Genomic DNA, 21481 nt, shown 5'->3' with positions numbered 1-21481 from the left:
GGACTACAGAGTAAGACACAGCGCGGTGGCTCATGTCTGTATTTCCAGCACTTTGGGAGGCCAAGGTGGGTGGTTCACCAGAGGTCAGGAGTTCCAGACCAGCTTGGCCAACAGGGTGAAACCCCATCTCTACTAAAAGTACAAAAATTAGCTGGGCATGGTGGCTTGTGCCTGTAATCCCAGTTACTCGGGAGACTGAGACAGGAGAATCGCTTGAACCCAGGAGGCAGAAGTTGCAGTGAGCCGAGATAGCACCATTACACTCCAGCTGGGGCAACAAGAGCGAAACTCCGTCTCAAAATAATAATAATAATGCACAAATTAAAAAATGTTGAATCTATAAAAATTGGAACTATTCAATGTCCTTAATGGAAATGCAGGCATTTGAAGACTGAGAGAGAAGGCTGTTTTTTTCTTCTAATGCACTAATAACACAGAGCTATAAGGAACATGAACAAACAGCAGAAAATGGTCCAATCAAAACAATAAAATAAATTTTTAGAAACTGATCATTAAAAAATATAAAATGACTGACCACCAAAGCAGTCATAATACCTTTTGTTTCTGTTTCTATTCCATGGTGATATTTACTCATCCTCCCTTTAGCTTTTCACTTGCTGAGTGAAATGAAAGCACTTTATAATTTCATTAAATATTATTGGGCCTGAAAATGAGTTGCTATGATCTGAAGTGAATTGAGTGACATTTAAGATTCAAGTGACTATCTTTATGTCAAGGTTGACTATACTTGAGATAAGGACTGCAAAATAAGTTGAAGAATTTCTTGGTAGAACACAGAAGAAGAGGAGAACACTGCATGGAAGTTTTGAGAAATTTAAAACTCAAATTGACAGGAGTGATACTCATAAAAGGCCAAGTTCAGCCTCCAAAAGCAGATTCAACAGTGAAACATAGGAGAGGATGCAGAAAGGATTCAGGCTGGAACTCACTGATCTATTCAGCAAATATGTATTGAGTATCATAACAGAAGGTTTGAGAACATGGACTATGGATCGGAATCATAGCTTTTTTAGATGGATGACTTCAGACAATTTACTTAACTTTTCCCTACTTCAGTGCTGACATCTGTTAAATTGTTAATAGTCACTGCAAAGCCATTAGATTAGTGCCTGATACACAAAAAGTGCATTATAAGGACTCGCCAATAATACTTTAGTCATCATTATTACTGTCGTTCTTATTTTAAAATATTTTATTACCAGTGCTAGGCTATGATACAATAAATGAGAATGAATAAGACAGGGCACCTAAGGGAATTACATCAAAAAAATGGCAGAATGGGAACTCCCAGACCTTCCTTCCACAAATGAAGACACAAATTTAACAACAGTCCCTTTTGTGAGAAATCCAGAAGCCAGTTAAGAGGCTTTTGTAGCACAGTAGAGCATAAAACAAACTATATTGAAGCCAGTAGGAAAATTATTGGCACCCTCTTGCCATTATCCCCCCTGCTGGCACAGTGTCACAGAATTGGGAAGAAATGCTCAGCTTCTGGCTTCTCTGTAGGGAAGGAAAAAGAAGGCTGAACCAGACATCCAATGTTCTGACTTTACAGGAGAGTGAGGCTGCTCAAGGGACTGGTTTCTGATTTGGCTATCTCAGAATGCTGATGGAGCTTAGCATGCTCTAGATTTCTGAGGACTACTAAGAACAAAAAAAGGCTGAGCGGTGTGCTGCTGCTTCAGAGGACTAATGGTATAGCAGACAGACACCAGAAGAAACAAGAGACTATAACTTCCTGAAAAAAGAAATAAACCAACACATCTCTCTAAAGAGAAATATACATGAACAAGTCCAGAAAAGACACATTCACATAAAAGGTTTGCAAGGCTTCCAGAATCTCTAGCCAGGCTGATTGGTGAAAATCTTTCCCAGCAGAAAGCCAGTCTGTGAAGACTGAGAGAGAAGGCTGTTTTTTTCTTCTAATGCACTAATAACACAGAGCTATAAGGAACATGAACAAACAGCAGAAAATGGTCCAATCAAAACAATAAAATAAATTTTTAGAAACTGATCATTAAAAAAAAGAGATATGAAACTGCCTGTCAAATCATTAAAATAACTGTCTTAACGATGTCCAACAAGTTCAGGAATACAATGCATGAACAAAATTAAAATTTCAACAAAGAAATAGAAAATGTGAAAAGAACAAAATGGAAATTTTAAAGCTAAGGAATTCAGTAAGTGAACTGAAAAATTTACTAGAGGAATTGAACAGCACATATGTTGAAACAGAAGAAAGAATCAGTGAACTCAAAGACAGGTCATTTGAAATTATCCAGTGAGAGGATCATTTAAAAAGAATGGAAAAGAGGGAAGAAAGCCTACAGGACTTCTAGGGCACCTTCAAGCTGCAAAACAAGTATTATGAAAGTCACAGAAGGAGAAGAGAGAGATAAAAAGAGTAAGAAAACTTATTTAAAGGAATAATGGCGTAACTTCCAAAATGTAAGAAAGGAAATAAGCATCCACATTAAAGAAACACAATGAATCCCAAATACGATGACCTGAAAAAAGTCCAGACCAAATATATTATCATCAAATTGTTAAAATTCATAGACAGAAGTGACATCAGCAAGATGCCTGAATAGGAGATATGAGCCTTTGTTCCCTTATAAAAAACAAGAATTAGACCGCTATCCAGAAATAAAAATAGCCCTAAGAAGGCTCCAGATTCCAACTAAGAACCTACAGCATCACAGTGGAGCAACGAATAGAGAGTAACTACATAGAAAAGACTGCTAGGGAGATTGGCATACCTGAAGCATCTGAAGACAGCTAGGGACAAAGAAAAAGGGTGAAGGGTATTAGCATCAGACACATGGTGGATACTACTATGGTCCCCAGTGACCTGCTCACTCTGGATATGTTTGCACCCCTGACCCTGGAGCATTTGCTGCTGAGGATTTCAGCAGCCCCTGTGAGAGACATAGACTCTTGCGGCTTTACAGTGGAGGTCTCCTTAGTGCTGATCAGGACAATTCCAGCAACCTGCTGTGGAGAGGACATTGGCTGTTTTGTCACTGAGGTAACCAGTGGCCATTGCCACCAAGAATCTCCTTGAGAGGGAGGTGCCATTGCACCCAAACCCCTAAGAAGGAGCCACTGTTATGCTGTCCCAGAACAGAGGCCACCATCACCCTAACCCTGTGCTCACCCTGAACCTTAGAGCTGTTGTTGATCTATGCATGCCTACACTCCAGAACTCAACTCTGTAGTCACTCTGGATGTGTCTACACCACTGACACTGGAACTATTGCTGCAGCAGGTGGTGTCTGTACCCTGAATCCTAGAACTGTGGTTGCTTTGCACATATCTGTGCCCCAGATCCTGGATCCATATTCCCTCCATGAGCACCTGCACTTAGAAGATCAGAGCCACTGCTGCAATAGAAACACCCATGCCCGAGATTTCAGAGTTGCTGTGGCTCCCCAGCTGCTGCACAAACATCTGTGACTTGCATATTATTACCAATGCTAATGTGTGTACACCTGTGCCTGGCGCTAATGCCACTGCCATCCCAGACTCAAAGTCATGGTCCCTCCATGCATGCCCATGCTTCAGATCCCTCTCTTAAGCCACTCCACAGGGACCATGCACTAAACACTGGTGCCGCTACTGCCACAAGTATACTCATGAGCCAGACTCAACATCAAGAGGGATACACTCAGCCACAGATTTCTCCATGGGATAAAGGGATCAGGAGAACTCTAGAAGATTTTGCTACCAAGGATCTAAACAGGTCACTGACACTATAAACACTCTTTCTTGGCCACTAAGGACCCTTGAAATCTTTCACAATGGTGATCTCTGCTGACAGACTTCATGGAGACTATGCTGTTATACCACTACCAGGGTTGGAACTACCACATCCCACCCAGCTGGTGCACTCACACCCACATAGGTGAAGGTCTTTCACCTTCACCTATGTGGGTGTGAGTCCTAACGTCTCCAGTTTCTGGAGACTGGCTTCTCTCCTAATAAAACCAGTCCTAACGTCTGAAAGAGGTGACTGCTCCATCAAATGCACAAGCATCAGTACAAGGCAACAAGAAACATTAGCAATCAAAGAAACATAACATCGCCAATAAAACACAATTATGTTCCATTAACTAGCCCAAAAGAAATGGGAGATCTATAATTTGCCTGAAAAATAATTCAAAATAATTGTTTTCAGGCAATTCAGCAAACTACAAAAGAACAGATAGACAACAACACCAGAAAAACAATACATGAGCAAAATAAGAAGTTCAATAAAGAAATAGAAATCATTAGAAAAGAACCAAACATAGAAATTCTGGAGCTGAAAAATAGAATGAAGAAAAGAAAATTGCAATAGAGAGAGTAAACAGCAGACTTGATCAAGCCAAAGAAAGAATCTGGGAACTTGGAGACAGGTCATTCCAAAGTATCCAGTCAGGGGAAAACAAATAATGAAAATGAAAATGAATGAAGAAAATCTATGGGATTTATAAGACATAATCAAGAGAGCTAACGTTTGGAAAAGTGATGCCAGTAAAATGGTGGAGTAGTAGATCCCAGTCTTCCTTCCTCTCACAAAGTGCAACAATTTGGCAGTTATGCAAAATAACACTTAATGAACTCAGGAGCCCAACATCCCTGAGAACAACCATATAAAGAAGATAGAAATTACAATTTAATTTGCTGCATCACCCCATCATCTAGGCAGGTATTGCTGAGCAAGCACAGAGAAGAAACTCCCAGGCATGTGAGCCCCCTTATCAGGAAAAACTAGAGTGGGGTGAATACCTATCTTCCTCAACGTTTTGGCACATTTCCCAGGGGAAGCAGTTTCAGTTTAGCCCTACCCAGATCACTATGGAAACTACCATAGCTGAGATGTCTGAAGACAGCTGGGAATGAATAACAAGCAGAAGCTATAAGTAGCAGTCATGTGGCAGGAGTCACTGGTCTCCAGTGTTCTGCTCTGCACAGGACTCCATCAGAATTCTCCACAGAGGTCCTAAAAAGCCTTCTTAACTGCTATGCACACCCCTACAAGTTTCATGGCCAAGAATCCTACAGTATTTGTCGTCAAGGACTCTGTGACTTATTCCACAGAGGACCCTGGCAGCTTTCACTGCTAAGAAGGCAGAGAGCCAGCACAGTCTTCACAGACCTCCTTGCAGCTTCCATCATTGAAGGCACTGCAGATTTTTGCCTTCACAGTCTCCAGGTATCTAAGCAACCACTCATCTCCCTCCCTCCAACCCAGAGCCCAGCTACTGCTACTATGGATGCTCCAGCTCAGGGACCTAGCACAACCACCACACTTGTGCTTAGAAATAGCCCTGGATTCCACCATGGCATGTTAACTGCTAACTCCCACATCTAGGCTGGTGCACACTGCCATCCCAGGTCTCTGCAGTTCCATGTGCACAAGCAGCCAGCCCTGCCCCCTGGGACCTGCCCTCATCAGTGTGCTTGAACCAACAGCTGGTTGCTGTAGCTACAAGTGTGTGCATACCTTCACCTTTAGCATGTGGCTGCCCAAGCACATTCACCCTTCTAGGCTCCTATCACCATACCATAGCTGGCCTGTGCAATTGTTCAAGTGCAGGTGCCAGCCCCCACTACATCTGCACCTGAGTTTGGCCCTGACCTCTGTTTCTGGCTCCAGCCCTTGACACCACGAACAAGCCCACAGCTGGCCTCTGACTCCACAGAAGTGTCTATAGTTGGTCCCTGAAGTTAAGTGTGTGTACATTGCTGGCTCTAGCCTCATTGCTGCTTGCCCTGGCCTCTTGCTTCTTGACCCAGAGTCAACACTAAGGATCTTGAGGGTCTTCACAGCCACCATGGGCATCCCATATCTCTTGCAACCAAGAATCATACAGTTGCTGATGTTACAGACTCTAGCTGCCTGAGCCAAAGCAATATTAATATCTCACAGCCTGAAGCTACTGCATGCCACCACACTTAGAACACTACAGAACTAGACCCAGTGCCACAACACACCCTGATGTGCCCTGTTTCCCTAAAGGTGAAAATTTTTATTTGCTGAAGCCAATTCATAAAGTCTGGAGAAGATAACTTCTTTAAATGAGCAAACTTCTTAGCAAGGCTAGAAAGATCACGAAGAATCAGGGAAATATTACACCATCAAAGAAACGAAATACTGCACTTTCAACAATGGATAGATCATTCAGATTAAACATCAATAAACAAACATTGGATTTGAACTACACTTTAGATAAATGTACATAACAGCTATATGCAGAACATTCTATCCAACAGCAGCAGAATATACTCTTTTTAAGGGCAACGTAATATTTTTCAGGGTGGATCATATGTTAAGCAACAAAACAAGTCAACAAATTTTAGAACATTGAAATTATATCAAGTATCCTTACTGAGCACAGCGGTATGAAACTGAGAATCAATAACAGGAGAAATTTAGGAAAATTCACAAATACGTGGAAATTAACATGGACCTGAACAACCAATAGGTCAAATAGGAATCAAAAGGAATATTAGAAAATATCTTGTCCCCATAACCGCATGCGCTCTCCCCTCCTATCCTCTTTCCGCCATCTTTCCACACTGCCACAATGGTGTGCATGAATGTCCTGGCTGATGCTCTCAAAAGTATCAACATGCCGAAAAGAGAGGCAAACACCAAGTTCTTATTAGGCTGTGCTCCAAAGTCATCATCTGGCTTCTCAGTGTGATGATGAAGTATGGTTACATTGGCAAATTTGAAATCGCTGATGATAACAGAGCTGGGAAAATTGTTGTGAACCTCACAGGCAGGCTAAACAAGTGTGGAGTGATCAGCCCAGATTTGATGTGCAACTCAAAGGTCTAGAAAAATGGCAGAATAATCTGATTCCATTCTGCCAGTTTGGTTTCATTATACTGACAACCTCAGCTGGGCATCATGGACCATGAAGAAGCAAGACGAAAACACACAGGAGTGAAAATCCTGGGATTCTTTTTCTAGAGATGTAATACATATTTACAAATAAAATGTCTCATGGGAAAGAAAGAAAATGTATTGAGACAAATGAAAATGAAAACACAGCAAAACAAAACTTAATGGGATGCAGGAAAAGCAGTATTAAGAGGAAATCGTATAATGATAAATATCTACATTAAAAAAGGAAGATCTCAAAATAAGCCACTTAAATTATACTCATATGAACTAGAAAAAGGACAAACTAAACCCAAAGTTAGCAGAAGGGAGAAAATAATAAAAAATAAGATCAGAAATAAATAAAATAGAAAAGTCATAGAAATTTCACAAAACAAAGAATGTTTTAAAAATACATTTTAAATTGACAAACCATGAGTGAGATTAAGACAAAAAGAGAGAATACTCCAATAAATCAAATAAGAAATAAAGGGGGAGACATTTCAATTGATTTCTCAGAAATACAAAGGAATATAATGATTATTATGAACAATTATCTGTAAGCAAACTGGAAAACCGAGAAGGAAATGTACATATTTCTAGAAACATACAACCTACCAAGATTGAACTAATAAGAAATAGAATGCTTGAAGGGGCCAATTTTAAAAAAGATTGCAGCAGTAATTAAAAGCTTCCCAACAAAGAAAAGTCCAGTACCAGATGGCTTCATGGCTAAATTCTACTAAACATTCAAAGAAGATTTAATACCAGTCCTTACTAAACTCTTCCAAAAGATAAAATCTCATTTTATGAGACCAGGATCACCCTGATACCAAAGCCATACAAAGACAACAAGAGAAAAAAAAAACTACAGACCAATATATCTGATGAACATGGAAGCAAAAATCATCAATACAGTACTAGTAAACCATTTCTGTCAATACATTAAAAGGCTCTTCACCATAATCAAGTGGGACTTATGCTTGAGATGCATGTTTTGTTTAGCATATGCAAATCAATCAATGTGATATACCACATTAAAAGAATGCAAGCTAAAGCTACATGATCATCCCAATGGATGCTGAATAAGCATTTGGGAAAGTTCAACACCATTTCATGATAAACTCTCAACAAATTAAGTTTAGGAGGACATTTCCTCTCCATGATAAAGGCCATTTATGAAAAACCTACTGCTAACATCATAATCAATGGAGAAAAACTGAAAGCTTTACCTCTAAGGTCTGGTACAAGAAAATGCCCCCTCTTTGCATGTCTATGTAACATACTAGAAATATCAGCAAGAGCAATGAAGCAAGTAAAAGAACTAAAAGGTACCCAAATCAGAAAGGAAGAAATACTATCATCTATCCCTATTTGCAGAGGGTGTGTTCCTATATGTAGAAAACTGTAAAGATTACACATGCACACACACACGCAAAAACCTGTTAAAACTAATACATAATCTCAGTAACACTGACATTGATGGATGAAAAATCAACATACAAAACCCAGTAGCATTTATATATGCTAATAACAAACTCTTCCAAGAAGAAATCAAGAAAGTAATCCAATTTATATAGCATTACAAAGAATAAAATTCTTAGAAATAAATTTAGCCAAGGAAATAAAAGATCTACATACTGAAAACTGTAAAATTTGATTTAAAATATTGACAAAAACACAAATGGGAAAATACCTTGTTTTCATGAGATTGAATAATTAACTTGCTAAAATGACCATACTAGCCAATGTGATCTATCAATTTAATGCTATCTATAAAAATTCTAGTGTTATATTTTAAATAAATAGTAACCTTTAAACACTTCAACTATCCAGAGCAATTTTGAGCAAAAAGAAAAGCTGGTAGCATGCCACTACCTGATATCAAAATATATTACAAACCTACAATAATTAAAATAGTATGTTACTGTCATAAAAACAGACACATAGGCCAGCAGAACAGAATAGAGAGCCAAGAAATAAACCTAAGCATATGCTGTCAAGTAATTTTTGACAAGGGCATCAAGCACACACAATTTTAAAAGGTTAGTGTCTTCAATAAATGATGTTGGGAAACCTCAATATCTATACTGAAATAAATAAAATTAGACATTTATCATCTATATTTTGGTCAATGATGAACTGTACATACAATGGTTGTTCCATATGATTTTAATACTGTATGTTTACTGTAACTTCTGTGTTTAGGTATACAAATATTTATCAATGTGTTGCAGGTGCCTTCATTATTCAGTATAGTAATATCCTGTGCAGGTTTGTAGCCTAGAAGCAATAGGCAATGCCATACAGCCTAGGTGTGCAGTAGGCTATACCATCTAGGTTTGTGTAAATGCACTCTATGATGTGTGCAAAATGATGGAATCACCTAAGGATGCATTTCTCAGAACATATCTTTGTCGTTAAGTGATGCATGACTGTACATACAAAAGAAAGAATCATAGTAAATGAATATATGCATATATGCACAAAACAGTATTGCTATACTATGTCAGAATATCACACAACACTCACAGAAATTTATCAATCATCAAAAAATGTTGCCCTAAATTTGTTTCCCAAATATTTACCAAGATGTTCTAAATCCACAAAATTTTTAATGAGTATAAAGTCACATCAAGTTTTGTTTATATGCCATCATTTTTTAAAAGACAGTAGCTTTATTGTTATTGTTAGAAATAAATGGAGACTCAGCTGTGGTATAAAAGTGTTAATGAATTAGAGAGGGTTTAAACAATGTGGGCAGCATGATTCACTAAAGACTTCTTAAATTATATGTATTTAGGTGTTTCTTTATATATATACACACATATACATGCCTATATACATGCCTATATACACACACACCCAGCCATACAATTAGTTTTCTTAGTGAAAATGCTCATCTACAGAAGATTTTCACTTTATAACAAGATAATTTCTATGTAGCAAGATCCCAAGTGACTATTTCAAAATAAGATTAGCTTATATTACTAGAAATCCATTTGTTTCTAATTCCTATACTCTACCAGAACTGAGTTGGACTTAGTGATAGTGGCCAAGAGATGGTGGATTTCTCATTTCCTAAGATGTACATTATAGTTTATTGTGTATTTCATAATGCTCATTTATATAAAAATAATTTTTAAATATTATCACAAAGGGCAGACATTAGTAAAAACTAGGATATTCAGAAAAATAAGGAATTCATATTTCTCAAAAGTTTTACTTATTGCTAATCACTTATATGCACATAAAATATTTTAAGGATAACCTATTTTGATATTTTGAACTCTGTTATGTTTTTATACTGATTCTTCAGAATACTTTGTATTATTATGTTTAAAATTACCCCTTGATACACTAACGCTTTACATATTTAATTTAGGAAACAGAGTAGCTACCACCATAGGGTTTGTCATGCATCTTTGTCCTTCTTTCCTCTCCCTGTATGTCCAGCACACAAGAAAAATGTATAGTCACTAGGACAGGGGGGTCATTCCTTTTCAGAACTTATTTCACTCTTGATTCCCTAAAGAAAAAGGAAATATTACTGGGTTCATGAGGAACCAGTCAAATCCTGAATATAATTAGGTCTGCCTGTTTTCCTATCCTATTTTTTCTATATATGCCCCTTCAGTTCCCTAGATCTTCAAGATAACTTGAAATTTCTAATACCTACCTAGGTGTAGCCTCCCGAGGGCTGGTAAATAAGCTAGAAATATTCAGTAGCTTATTTACATCACTGAATCCTCTAAAAAAAAGTTTAAAACAGACTTAATGTAAGGAAGCAGGTAGTTTCCATTTGCTGTAGAAAATAAACCCATGCAAAGACTTGGAACCAACCCAAATGTCCATCAATAATAGACTGGATAAAGAAAATGTGGCACATATACACCATGGAATACTACACAGCCATAAAAAAGGATGACTTCATGTCCTTTGCAGGAACGTGGATGAAGCTGGAAACCATCATTCTTAGCAAAATATCACAAGGACAGAAAACAAAACACCTCATGTTCTCACTCATAAGTTGGAGGTGAACAATGAGAACACATGGATACAGGGAGGGGAACCTCACACACTGGGGCCTGTTGGGGGGTGGGGAACTGGGGGAGGGATAGCATTAGGAGAAATACCTAATGTAAATGACGAGTTGATGGGTGCAGCACACCAACATGGCACATGTATATCTATGTAACAAATCTGCATGCTGTGCACATGTACCCTAGAACTTAAAGTATAATTTAAAAAAAGAAAATAAACCCATGCAGAGAAAGTAAATTCACCTTCTTCTGTAGCTTGGTTATGTTACCCATCATGATCTGATCTTTGCTACCCAAAGACTTGCAGCTGGTTGACAATATCCAGGAGGAATCTGGAGAAAATTTTTTGCCTTAGAAGAAGCTGAAAACACTCAAGTTAGCACACTCCACTGTGGCAAGCCTACACATTCTTTAACAATTTCCCCATAGAAAGGTGGGATCTATGTTTCCTTTCTTAAATCCAGGCCAATATAGTGACCCTTTGGTAACCAATACAATGTGACTAGAGTGACTGTTGTTGAACTTGTGTGTGTAGGTCAGAAAGTGCCATGTATCTTCTACCTGCTTCTCTCGGAATGTGCTCTCTATGGAAAACCAATCACCATGTACAAATTCAACTATCCGGGGCCTCCATTAAAGAGCAACTACATGGAGACACTATCAGTCAACATCCAACATAAACATCTCCAGTTATAAAAGTAAACTAATTGATCATCCAGCTGTGTAAAACCTTCAGATGACTGTAGACATGGCTAACATGTGACTTCAACCACAGGAATGACCCTATGTTATTAAAATGTATCTCAAATCTGCACATTAGAAGCACTTACGGGGGATAATTATTTGGTATTGAATCTTTTAAAAAATCACTCTCCAGCATCAATATTATAAAGGGTATGTAATTATGTCCTTAGAACAAAAATAGAACAAAATCAAAATCTATACTTTAGAAAATACCCTATTGAGATTTTCAGATTTATCCCTAATTCTAAGTAGTTCATTCAATATAACAGGGCCATCAGGGTTCAATACAGAAGAGTCAGGGTTTGGTTTTTTTTTGATATTTTGAATGTGTTTTTCATACATAATTGTATATCATAGAATTTCTGACAACTGTATTTATCCACCAGAAAAATGTTTATTGCGATCTAATGAACTAAGTCTATTTTATATTTCTGTAGAAACTGCCCTTGAACTTAATGCTTGCAGAAATATATCAGAATAGAAGAAACAAACTACTTCCAGTTTTAAACCAAACATCTAACAGAATCTTAGTAACATTAATTAAAAATAAATCTGGACTAATCTGATTGCAATACCACATCAGCAAGATGGCTGACTAGAGTTGCCTGGCTCTCAATCCTCCACAATAAGGGACCAAAACCACAAACAACCGTATTTTGACTAAAGTGAATGAAGAAGTGCACTGAAGAGTACTGCGAAATCTCCGTGGAGCACAGAGACCCAGGATATCTCCATAGACAGGGGAGCAAGGCATCCTGCCTCTGCCACACTGTCTCCCACAGCAGAATCAGATCAGAGCCAGAATGGATTCTTCTAACGGAGAAAAAGTAAGCTGGAGACCTTTGGTCATCCCCATCAGCACCACAGACACCAGCAGTCATCCTTATAGAGAAGTCTCTTAGTCCTCATAGGCCCCAAGTCCAGCGTGGATAGTTGCCAGGATCCAACATCCTGTATTCTCCCAGAGCAGGAACTTTCTTGACACCCCCAGCCCCACAACACAGGCTGTTATGGCATGGTGCCATCTTGAAACTAGACCCACATCTGGAGTATATTCTGTCCCGAGGGCCAGTAGCCATGAAATTCATCCATCCCTGAGGCTACACTTTGATTCCACTAATTTCATATGGGTGCCTACAGCACCAGTAACCCAGTTGCTCAGATCCTAAGCCCAAAGGAACAAGTGAGACCCTGACATCATTAAAAAGTGTGCAAAGGATCTGAATAGACACTTGTCAGAATAAGACTTACAAATGGCCAATGGGTATATGAAAAAATGCTCAACATCATTAATCGTCAGAGAAATGCAAATCAAAACCACAAGCTATCATCTCACTCTAGTTAGAATGGCTATTAGGAAAAAGAGAAAAAATAAATGCTGGTAAGGATGCAGAGAAAAGGGAACTCATACACTGTTTGTGGGAATGTAAATTAGTATAACCATTATGGAAAATGATATGGAGATTTCTCAGAAAAACTAAAACTATAACTACTTTATGATCCAGTAACCCTACTACTGGTTATTTATCCAACAGAAAGGAAACCAGTATATCAAATGGAGACCTGCACACCCATATTTACAGCAGAACTTTTCATAATAGCCAAGATAGGAAATCAACTTAAGTGTCCATCAATAGATGCATGGATAAAGAAAATGAGGCATATTTACACAATGGAGTACTGTTCAGCCATAAAAATCATGAAGTCTTTTTATTTGCAGCAACATGGATGAAAACAGAGATCATTATGTTAATGAAATAAACCAGGCACAGGAAGACAAATATCATGTTCTCACTTATAGGTGAGTGCTAAAAATGTTGACCCCATGGAGATAGATAGTACAATGATAGCTACCAGATATAGAGATGGATGAGGAGGTTGGGTGAAGAGAGGTTAGTTAATGAGTACAAACATGCAGTTAAATAGAAATAATAAGTTCTAGTGTTAACTAGAACAGTAGAGTGACTATAGTTAACCATAATTTCTTGTTGTTTCAAAATAGCTAGAAGATTTCAAATGTTCCCAATACAAAGAAATGATAAACATTTGAGGTGATGGGTATCTTAAACACCGTGATTTTATCATTACACATTGTGTGCGTGTATCATAATATGTACCCCATAAAGGTGTACAATTGTTAGGAGTCAATCAATCAATAAATAACATGTGTAGCAAAAACAAACCTGAAGAAAAAGATAAATCTACAGTTATATACAGTGATATTGACACCTCTCTCTCATCAAATGTTAGAATTACTGAACAGAAAATTAGGGGAAAAAAAGCAAGCAAACAAACAAACAAACAAAAAACCTTAAATAAAACCATCAACCAACATGCTCTAATAGATATCTGTAGAACACTCCATCTACCTCTATTTTGTTGATTTATATTTTTATCTATAGGCCCCTGCCCAAGCAAATTACTTTGAATTTATGCAGAGTATGTTTTCTGGCCATGATGAACTAATTAAAAATTAATAAGAGAAAGACAACAAAAATCCTCAAACACTCGTAAATTAAGCAACACTCTTCTAAATAATCCCTGTGTCAAAAAAGAAACAGCGAATGAAATAAAAATACTAAATAAATATGAAAAAACAACAGACTAAATTTGTGAAATGCAGCTAAAGCAGTATCCAGGAGGAAATTTGTAATACTAAATAATTACAATAGAAAAAAAGAAAAGGCCTCAAATCAACGATCTAAGCTCCCACTTCAGAAAACTAGAAAATTAAGATAAATCGAGAGTAATCAAAAGAAAGAAAACAAAAATGAGAGGAAAAATAAATTAAAAATGAAACAGAAAATTAGAGAAAACCAGTGAAACAAAAGCTGGTTCTTTAAAAAAAACTCAACAAAACTGACAAACTTCTAAAACGGCTGGCAGTGATTAAAGGGAAAAGTTGCAAATGATCAATTTCAGAAATAAGAGAGGAGATATCACGCAGACTCTGCAAGTCTCAACAGATAACTTAAGGAAATATACTGAACAACACTACATACACACATTTGACAATTTAGAATAAATAAAACAATTACTTGAAAAGCACAGGCTACCAAAACTCATCCAGTATGAAATAAATGATCTTACTAGGCATATAACTTAGAGTAATTAAATGCACCATTTTACAAAGTTTCTGAAAAAGAAATCTTCAGTACCAGATGATTTCAGTGGATAATTCTATGAAACACTTAAAAGATAATTATAACCAATTCTAAACATTATCTATCAGAAATAGAAGAAGAGGGAACATTTCTAACTCATGTTTTTGAGAACAGCATTACTCAAATGGGAAAACCAGATACAGAGAATGCAATAATAATAATTAAAATAATTTTTAAATTTAATCAGTGTAACCAACCACTTGAACAAGCTATAGAAGAAAAATGGCATTATATTATCAATTGGCGCAGAAGAAGCATTTGACATAATTAAACACACATTCTTGGTAGGACTTTCAAAAAATTAGAAATAGGGGAATTAGGAATTGTGTTTCCCCAAATATATGTTGAAGTCCTAACTTCAGTGCCTATGAATACGACTTTATTTTAATATAGAGTCATATCACAGATGTAATCAAGCCAGGATGGGATCATTATGAATTCTTAATGCAATATAACCAGTTTTATAAGAACAGGAAAAGAGATACAGACAGGGACACACAGGGGGAATGTCATGAGATGATGGAGGCAGGGATTGGAGTGATAAATGTACAAGCCAAAGAACCCTAAGGATTGCTGGCAACACCAGAAGCTAAGAGAAATGCATAGATCAGATTCTTCCCTAGAGCCTAGAGAGAAAGCATGACTCTGCTGACACCTTATTTTTTTTTTTTTTTTTTTGAGACGGAGTCTCGCCTGTCGCCCAGGCTGGAGTGCGGTGGCCGGATCTCAGCTCACTGCAAGCTCCGCCTCTCGGGTTTATGCCATTCTCCTGCCTCAGCCTTCCGAGTAGCTGGGACTACAGGCGCCAGCCACCTCGCCCGGCTAGCTTTTTTTTGTATTTTTTTTTTTAGTAGAGACGGGGTTTCACCGTGTTAGCCAGGATGGTCTCGAACTCCTGACCTCGTGATCCGCCCGTCTCCGCCTCCCAAAGTGCTGGGATTACAGGCTTGAGCCACCGCGCCCGGCGACACCTTATTTTTTAATTTCTAGTCTCCAAAACTGTGAGAGGATACATTTGTGTTATTTTAAGCCACCTGGTTTGTGGTAGTTTGTTACAGCAGCCCTAGGAAACTAATACGGAGAGGAACAACTTCCTCCGCCTGATCAAAATTACCTTAAAAAATCGTACAGCTAACATCACATGTAATGGTGAAAGGCTGAATGCTTTCTACCTAAGTTTGGAAAAAAGGCAATGATGCCTACTCTTATCAGTCCTATTCAATATAGTACTAGAAGTCCTAGCCAGTGCAATGAGGCATAAAAGGAAAAGAAAGTTACAAAAAAAAAGTTGAAACGAAGAAATATAACTATCCCTTTGTGTGGAAGACATGATTGCCTATGTAGAAAATGCCAAAGAATCCAAAAGCAATGCTTATAGAATAAATAACTGTTCAGAAAATTCAGAAGATACAAAATATGCACACAGATATCAATAGCACTTCTATATGCTAGCAACAAACGTGGAGACTGAAACTGAAAATACAATAGCATTTATAATCACTCTAAAAATGAAATGTCTAGGTGAAAATGTATCAAAACTTGTACAGCATCTATAATCTGAAAATTATAAAACACCAATGAAAGAAATCAAAGAAAATCTAAGAAAACTGAGAGATCTACCATATGTGGTATGGTATGGTATAGTAAAATATATAGTAGTGTATATAACATAGTGAAAATGTCATATGTTGGCAGGTTGATCTATAAGTTTAATAAATTTCTTTCACAATAAAATAAGAATTTTATAGATGTAGATAAGCTTATTCTATAATTTATATACAGAGGTGATGGAAGTAGAATAGCTAAAATAATTTTAAAAGGAAATCAGAAAGTGAGAAGAATCACTGTACCTGAGTGTGGTGTTATTAGCAAAGGATAAAGGGAACAGAATAGAAAGCCCAAAACTGGACTGACACAAATATATCCAACCTGATTTTTGACAATGTTTCAAAATCAATCAATGGAGGAAAGATAGACTTTTAAACAAATCTTGTTGGACATCATCAGGGAAAATGATGAACTCCCGACCTAAATCCCACACCATACGCAACAGTTAATTTAAAGTATATAATGGCTTTAAGATTGAAATGTAAAACTCTAAAATTTTTAACGCGGTGGCTCAAGCCTGTAATCCCAGCACTTTGGGAGGCCGAGACGGGCGGATCACGAGGTCAGGAGATCGAGACCATCCTGGCTGACACGGTGAAACCCCGTCTCTACTAAAAAAAAAAAATACGAAAACTTAGCTGGGCGAGGTGGCGGGCGCCTGTAGTCCCAGCTACTCAGGAGGCTGAGGCAGGAGAATGGCGTAAACCCGAGAGGTGGAGCTTGCAGTGAGCTGAGATCCGGCCACTGCACTCCAGCCTGGGCGACAGAGCGAGACTCCGTCTCAAAAAAAAAAAAAAAANCAGTTTTCATTCCTTTAGCAGCAGCAAGCATGATCTTTTCAAAATGGATATTTTCCTCAGAACCCTGAAACAACTTATTACATTGAAATAAAAAATTATACTCAAAATAATTGAAAACATGCACGCAAATAAATACTTTTACCTGAATGTTCATAGTAGCACTATTCAAAATGACCAGTAAATGAAAACAACCCTAAGTCTTTCAACTGGTTAATTATTAAAAAGTCATAGTATATTGGCCGGGCGCGGTGGCTCAAGCCTGTAATCCCAGCACTTTGGGAGGACGAGACGGGCGGATCACGAGGTCAGGAGATCGAGACCATCCTGGCTGACACGGTGAAACCCCGTCTCTACTAAAAAAAAAAAATACGAAAACTTAGCTGGGCGAGGTGGCGGGCGCCTGTAGTCCCAGCTACTTAGGAGGCTGAGGCAGGAGAATGGCGTAAACCCGAGAGGTGGAGCTTGCAGTGAGCTGAGATCCGGCCACTGCACTCCAGCCTGGGGGACGAAGGAGACTCCGTTTTCAAAAAAAAAAAAAAAAAAGAGAACATGGAAGAAAATCTTTGGGATTTAGTGCTAGGTGACAAGTTCTTAGGCATGACAATAGAAGCATGTTACAGAAAAGACAACTTGCACTTCATCAAGATGTAAAACTCTTGCACCATAAAAATCCTGTTTAGAGGGTGAAATATAGAGAATATACAAAGAACTTTTAAAAATTTAGCAGTAAAATTTAATTGTCCCATTATAAGATGATCGAAATAAATGAGTAGGTATTTCACCAAAGAGGAGACATGTATGGTGAGTAAGCACATAAAAAAGTGTTCAACATAAACTGCCATTAGGGAAATGCAGATCAAAACATAATGTGCTATTACTATACACCTGTTAAAATAGCTAAAATGAAATAATAATAATAATAATAAATGCTGGTGAAGATGCACAGAAATTGGATCACTTATGCATTTCTGGTGGGAATGTATGGGTAAACTCACTCTGGAGGATAGTTTTGCATTTTCTTACAATACGAAACATTTTATGCTATGCTCTTCTTAGCAGATAAAATGTATGAGCTATTGATGGAAGGAGGATATGATTTAGAATAAAAAGGGGTTTGTTGCTGCCCTGTTCTGAATCCCGTTTCAAGAGAGCACAAAATACACTGGACAGCATTCTTTCACACTAAATAAGCTAAGAGCAGCTCATTTTCTCATATGGGACCTTAAGAGTTGAGCAATTGCACTAAGAATAGGTTCAGAGGACTTACAGATGCAAAGCTAGCCAGACTCAAGTTTCCTAGAACTAAGAAGGGTTTTATTTCTATAAAACACTCATCTAGGATATATACAAGCAGAGGTTTTTCTCTTGGTTTTAAAACATAGGAGACTTAATATCAAAAACATTTACTCTCCCAATACTAGGTTTTGGATAACTGATCAGGTTGATCAATGATATGAAAAAGTATGTAATAACAATACCATTTATTGAATATTTAAAAGTTCTTGGCATTGTGTTGAGTAATTTATAGACATTGCATTATTTGTTCTCATGGCAACATTACGGGTTGTATTTTATCTCCACTCTACAAATGAGGAAATGGAAGCTTGGAGGAGCAAAAATATATAGCTGAAAGTCCCACAGGTATTTAGTGGTTGAGCAAAAAATTATTTCTCACTCTGTTTGACTATGACACCAATTCTTTCACAAAAATGTCATATTTTCAAACTGTAAGAGAAATTCCAGGTCATATAGTCCAATATCCACCTGATATTAGTTTCTTCTACATTACAGGTACTTCTCTGACTTAACATTCAACACTCTCCAGCAAAGTGGAACATTCTGATCCCCAAAACTATCGCTAAATTTAACTGACTTTACCTCCTTAAAGTCTCTCCAATCTGTCTACTATCCCTCTCCACTTGCCCTGCAAAACGCTCAAGTAACCTTCAGACAACAGCATTAGCCAACTAACTAATCTACCTCCATTCACTCTTACCCTTTTTGCATTTGTTTTCTACACATTTCAGCTAAATGTTCTTTTTCAAATGTATCACTCTGCTGATTTAATGACTTTTTAGTCTTCTTTGGATAAACAGCAAACATCTTGCCATAGCCTATAAGAACAGTAACTGTTAGGTGCTGGTTTGGTCAGATCTGTCCCAGTCTACCTTGTTGCCAAGCCTAATTATTAATTAGCCTCTTTCATTCTCAAAAGGTTCAAGTTTGGACAGTGAATTTTGTGGTTATCCTATCTATAAAGCCTTGGAACACCTGGCACAAGTGATTATACATTTAACCGTTCACCACTCCTGTTGACCATAAAGCTGGACAATGGTTACAAACAACCATTTCAGCCCTCGAGAAATGGACCAAATATATACAAAGCTAATAGGTGCTTATTCATGAAAACCACTGAACTTCAGATAAGGATAGTGTTAAAAAGTCACATGCAAAAGATAACATATTATGTAATTTCATTTATTTGAAATATCAGAAAGGGCAAAACTATAGAGACAAAGCAAATCAGTGGTTGACTGAGACTGGTAATGAGTATGGGAGCTGACTGCAAAAGGGTTTGAGGGAAATGTGGAGGGAAATGGAAAAGTTCTATATCTGGAATGTGGTTATGACTGCAAATCCTATAATTAAAAATTATTAAAATGTACATTTACAGTGAATGAATTTTATGTATGTTGTACCTCAAAAAGCTGTAAAACTGTATTTTAACATGTGAGATTTTAGGTAAAAGTATTGTCATACTGCCTATGTTAGCACAAATATAACAAAGACCGTTATGATAGAAAGAAAATAAAACATAACATGGAATCAACATGGGTTTACCCAATTATTTCTGCCTAGTTAAACCATTTGATATGCTAACACAATTGACATTTGCAGAAAAACACTGAAACATCCTTTGAAAACAAATGGAAATATTAATAGTATCCTATATTTCAATTTTTAATTATTTACTTTTGTTTTTCTTTCTGGTCTTCACTTTGTATACCCTATTTTCCAATTGTACAATAAAAATTTATGTAGTATATGAAGCTTTGCGTCAGAGACCCAATGTTGCACTGGCTTAACCAGCAAAAGATGAACTATAGAATTTTCCATCTTAAATTTCATTCCAAAGTTCAGCATATTCACTAAAACAGCTACAAACTTTTGTTTAATATATTACCTTGTCTGACTTTTCAGCCTTAATTCAAAAACAGATTCCTTAAATAAACCAACTCCTTCAATGTCAATGACAGCATCCGTATCAGGCTCAGTAGCAATCAGCATTATGGGAAACTTCCAGATCCCTTCTGTTATGCACTGTATTTTCAGTGTTATGTGAGACCTTGAATATAAAAGGAGATTTTAAACGATACTACATGAAAACAAGAGCATAAATATAGCAAACTAAACTAAGGTAAAAATGTAAGTAAACTCTGTGGTTTCAGTGAAAACACTAGGACATTTAATTCTTAAAAATAATGTAAATGACTTTTAATTACATTTCATAAATAATTTTCAGGTCATAGATTATATTATCATTCTCCCTTTGAAGTAATTATTTTTAGGGCATCTTATCTACCTCCTAGTTATTTTCTAAGAACCAATAACATATGCAGAATGAACTCCGTAAATTTTCTGTAACCAGCATAGAATATTATAGTGCATAAGAAGGTAAGGGTGGATTTGGCAAAATGGACCCATGTTTTATACTAATAGATATTCCATTCAGGGATTTTTTTCAAAAATGAAACATTATGAGAAAGTATTTTCAACTCTTGTTTCACAAAGAAAAAATACATTTTCTGTGAAAACATGCAAAGCCCATATAATGGACTTAAGTGGCAGTTTAAAAAAATTAAACTGCAACTGGTAAAGACCACATACACTTTGCAGAATAAGATAAAATTGAGTGGCAGCTGAATTAAGGGAGAAAGTTAGTAGAGATAGACTTTAGACTTTCAAAGCATTTGACTATGACAAAGAGTGGAGAGAGAGGGCAGTAGCCAGAGTTGATAAATGGTTATCTGTTTGCTAGTTTAGGGTAGAAATGACTCAAACATGTAACAGTGTGGTTTCAATATCATAAGTCAGGATTAGAAAAGGAATCTCACACTTCTTACTCAAAAGTGACAGAAAGAAGAGTTCTGGGAACTCTTATTCTTCTTAGGTAGGACTATATAATTACTCAACCATTTTGTGAGCAACTGGATAGTATCTTACCAA

The 21481-nt window shown here is 37.1% G+C and overlaps 1 protein-coding gene across 1 annotated transcript in view; it reads right to left on the bottom strand.

Moving 5' to 3' along the window:
- The window catches only part of CFAP47 (cilia and flagella associated protein 47), a 434654-nt gene that overhangs the window by 6800 nt on the left and 406373 nt on the right, over nucleotides 1-21481 (bottom strand). The window contains exon 62 of the mRNA XM_025371837.1: nucleotides 20439-20600. Within this exon, the coding sequence (XP_025227622.1) occupies nucleotides 20439-20600 (162 nt within the window). The remainder of the gene's footprint in view (nucleotides 1-20438; nucleotides 20601-21481) is intronic.

The sequence above is a fragment of the Theropithecus gelada genome, chromosome X, assembly GCF_003255815.1.
Source record: "Theropithecus gelada isolate Dixy chromosome X, Tgel_1.0, whole genome shotgun sequence".
NCBI classification, from domain to species: Eukaryota; Metazoa; Chordata; class Mammalia; order Primates; family Cercopithecidae; genus Theropithecus; species Theropithecus gelada.
Note: the sequence above shows the minus strand (reverse complement) of the source record. Positions and strands in the feature narration are given on the sequence as shown.